The sequence below is a fragment of the Carya illinoinensis genome, chromosome 4 (assembly GCF_018687715.1).
Source record: "Carya illinoinensis cultivar Pawnee chromosome 4, C.illinoinensisPawnee_v1, whole genome shotgun sequence".
Classification (NCBI taxonomy): Eukaryota; Viridiplantae; Streptophyta; class Magnoliopsida; order Fagales; family Juglandaceae; genus Carya; species Carya illinoinensis.
Genome location: NC_056755.1, coordinates 31,366,799 through 31,369,376, shown reverse-complemented (window position 1 = coordinate 31,369,376; position 2,578 = coordinate 31,366,799). Strand labels below are relative to the sequence as shown.

Sequence of the window (2,578 nt, the reverse complement as noted above, 5' to 3'; positions counted from 1 at the left end):
CCTCTGGCATCAAGTCAGAAAATTCTGCTAGCAGCCGCTGCACCTCTACTGGTAAATCTGTATCCACGTCTACTACACTATTCTCGCAAGGTAGTAAAGCATAGACCACGCCTCCATGCTCAATCTCATCCAAGTTTAAAACAGAGGAGTACCGAGCTCAAATGTGTTTCGCCTAGCTAGTCTGTTGAATATATATATATAGTTTAGATCTGTAAATTTTCCTTCGCAAGGTAATGAGCATTCATGATTATCATCTGCATTAATATTCAAGTTCGTCCGACACGCATGCTCAGACTTTCAGATTTAATAGCTCTCCCCGACCCCCAAAATGAAGTTTTAGATTCAGATTCTAATATTTATATCTGATCTGTCCTAGCGAGCTAGCCAGCACATTGTACAAGCTTATAAGCCTTAGTAGTACCACTATGTAACATGTAATCTTAGCTACATATTGTAGATTCTCAAGACATTCATACAAAATTAAGATGGTTTTTTTGTTCTTTTGAAGATGATCATCTTTTTACCTGTTTTTGTTTGGATAAACATGTTTATCTGGACAAAAGCGATGGCGCTAGCGCTACTGATGTATTGGTTTGCACTCATTCTGACTGGCATCGCTACCATTCACAACCAGTTCGGATTGGCAGAAGCAGCGTTTTATAATTTAGGTGTCATTTACGGACTGTCAGGAAAAAACATACCAGACCCATATTCTACAGTCGACCTCTATGAAAATGTTGGTAGTAGGAAAATAAGACTTATGGAGCACAATGATTACGTGAAGCTAGCTCTAAATAACACCGGCCGTTTTGAAGTTAGCATCGGCGTTAGAAATGATGAATTACCTGAGATTGCGTCAAGTATCCATGCTGCAGAATCATGGTACGAACTCAGAGTGAAACCCTACCATCGTGGACTGGTATTCGACTATATAGTTGTCAGAAACGACGCCATTCCTGGTCCCTACAGCGCGTACCTGGCACTAGCATTAGAACACATGATGGAAGTGATCAGTGCATTTGAAGAAGGTACTCCTACAAAGAGGACCACTATAGTGTCCGATTCTATTCTAAACCCTAGATTTCCATCTTGGGTTGCTGCATTTAAACCAGAGATAAAACTATACATGGAAAAGGTCCTCAAAGTGATAAGAAGAAGTAGGGTCCAGCCACTACTTATGGTCAATGTGTTTCCATACTATGATTATGCAGCAGGGATTATACCCAAAGATTTTGCAGTATTTGGCAGACAAACCCTACTTTTGGGACCGTAACCTAGATTATTGGAACATGTTCAACGCCTTAGTTGATGCTTTTTATTGGGTAATTTCCGGAGTGGGTGTTCATGAAGTATACGTGGCGGTGGCTGCCACCGACTGGCCTTCTGTCAGAAATGGTAATTTCACGACTTGATAATCGCAACGGAGTATAATCAGAATCTTATGAAACATATTGTGAATGGAAGTGGGACACCATATGCCACATGGTTCTTTGAAGGGCTTCTTTATAGCTTGTGTTGGAACTGACAGAATCATATAAAAGGTTTGGAGTTGAAGTCTCAAGAAGCTAAACAAAAACAAAAGGCTTGCACGTAATTGGTAGTTAAGTTAGTTATCCAATCATGAATATTAGTGGTCCAGATGGCAAGTTGTAAATAGAATTGTGTCTATTTAAATGAATTGATTGTATAGCACTGTTGTAATGACCCGCTTTTACGTGTATTTTCACTGAATGGTTGTTTTTAATTTAATTAATATAATGGTTTATTTATTTTAAATTATTGCATTTTTAATTAGTTTTTAATTCATTTGATGTTATGTTTAATTTATTTAGTCGTTTTACGGTTTTTAATCTCGTTTTCGGCGGATCTGTTTTGGTTTCCGGAGTGAGGACTGGACCTCATTTCTTTCCTCCATCTTTTCTTTTCTCTTTTTCCCTTTTCTCTTTTTCTCTTTTCTTTCTTTTTCTTTTTCTTTTTCTTTTTCTTTCCCCTTTCCCATGCGTTTTCCCCCTCCCCCGTGCGTTTCTCTCTCTCTCCTCTCCTTCACGCCGAACGCTCCAACCACCCAGACCCACCTCCGTCGGCCACCATGCGGCACACCACCACCACCAATCTCTTTCCCTCCCTCCGGTGAACCACCCCACAAATTTCAACTGCCAACGGAGCCGCCGTTTAGCCGAAAAACCATCATCAAGCCACACGGTTTTAGCCCTGTTTTGCCGTCGTCGCTCCACCTCGGCCACCACCTCTTCACCACTTCATCACCGACTCCTTGCCATCCTATCCCACCCATTTCTGGCCTCAATCCATCACCGGAATAGCCCCCACGAGCTAACTTTTCGATTTGGGTATTTTGGCCTTCCTCCGCCGTTTTCGTCCCCACCCACGGCCAAACTCCACTTCCCTTAGCTTCATAAACATCCCTAGACAATTCCCTATCAATCTTGAGCTTTGGTTTGTCCCCGTTCAAAAGTGGGTATTTTACAACCCACGGCCACAGTAAAATTTCACTGTTATGTTGCTTTTCTTCCGCCATTTGCAATGTTGCGAGCTTTCAAAAAATACCATATAGCGCTGT

At 41.4% G+C, this 2,578-nt stretch overlaps 1 protein-coding gene across 1 annotated transcript; it reads left to right on the top strand.

The window, feature by feature from the left end:
* The first annotated feature begins 565 nt into the window (after window positions 1-565).
* LOC122306413 (probable glucan endo-1,3-beta-glucosidase BG4) lies at window positions 566-1,273 on the top strand. Its single transcript, XM_043118843.1, has one exon. The coding sequence runs from the start codon at window positions 566-568 to the stop codon at window positions 1,271-1,273; it is 708 nt and encodes a 235-aa protein (XP_042974777.1).
* The last annotated feature ends 1,305 nt before the right edge of the window (window positions 1,274-2,578 follow it).

Bases quoted from the DNA above. Each gene is read 5' to 3' on its own strand.
- LOC122306413 (XM_043118843.1), top strand. From the start codon at position 566: ATGGCGCTAGCGCTACTGATGTATTGGTTTGCACTCATTCTGACTGGC.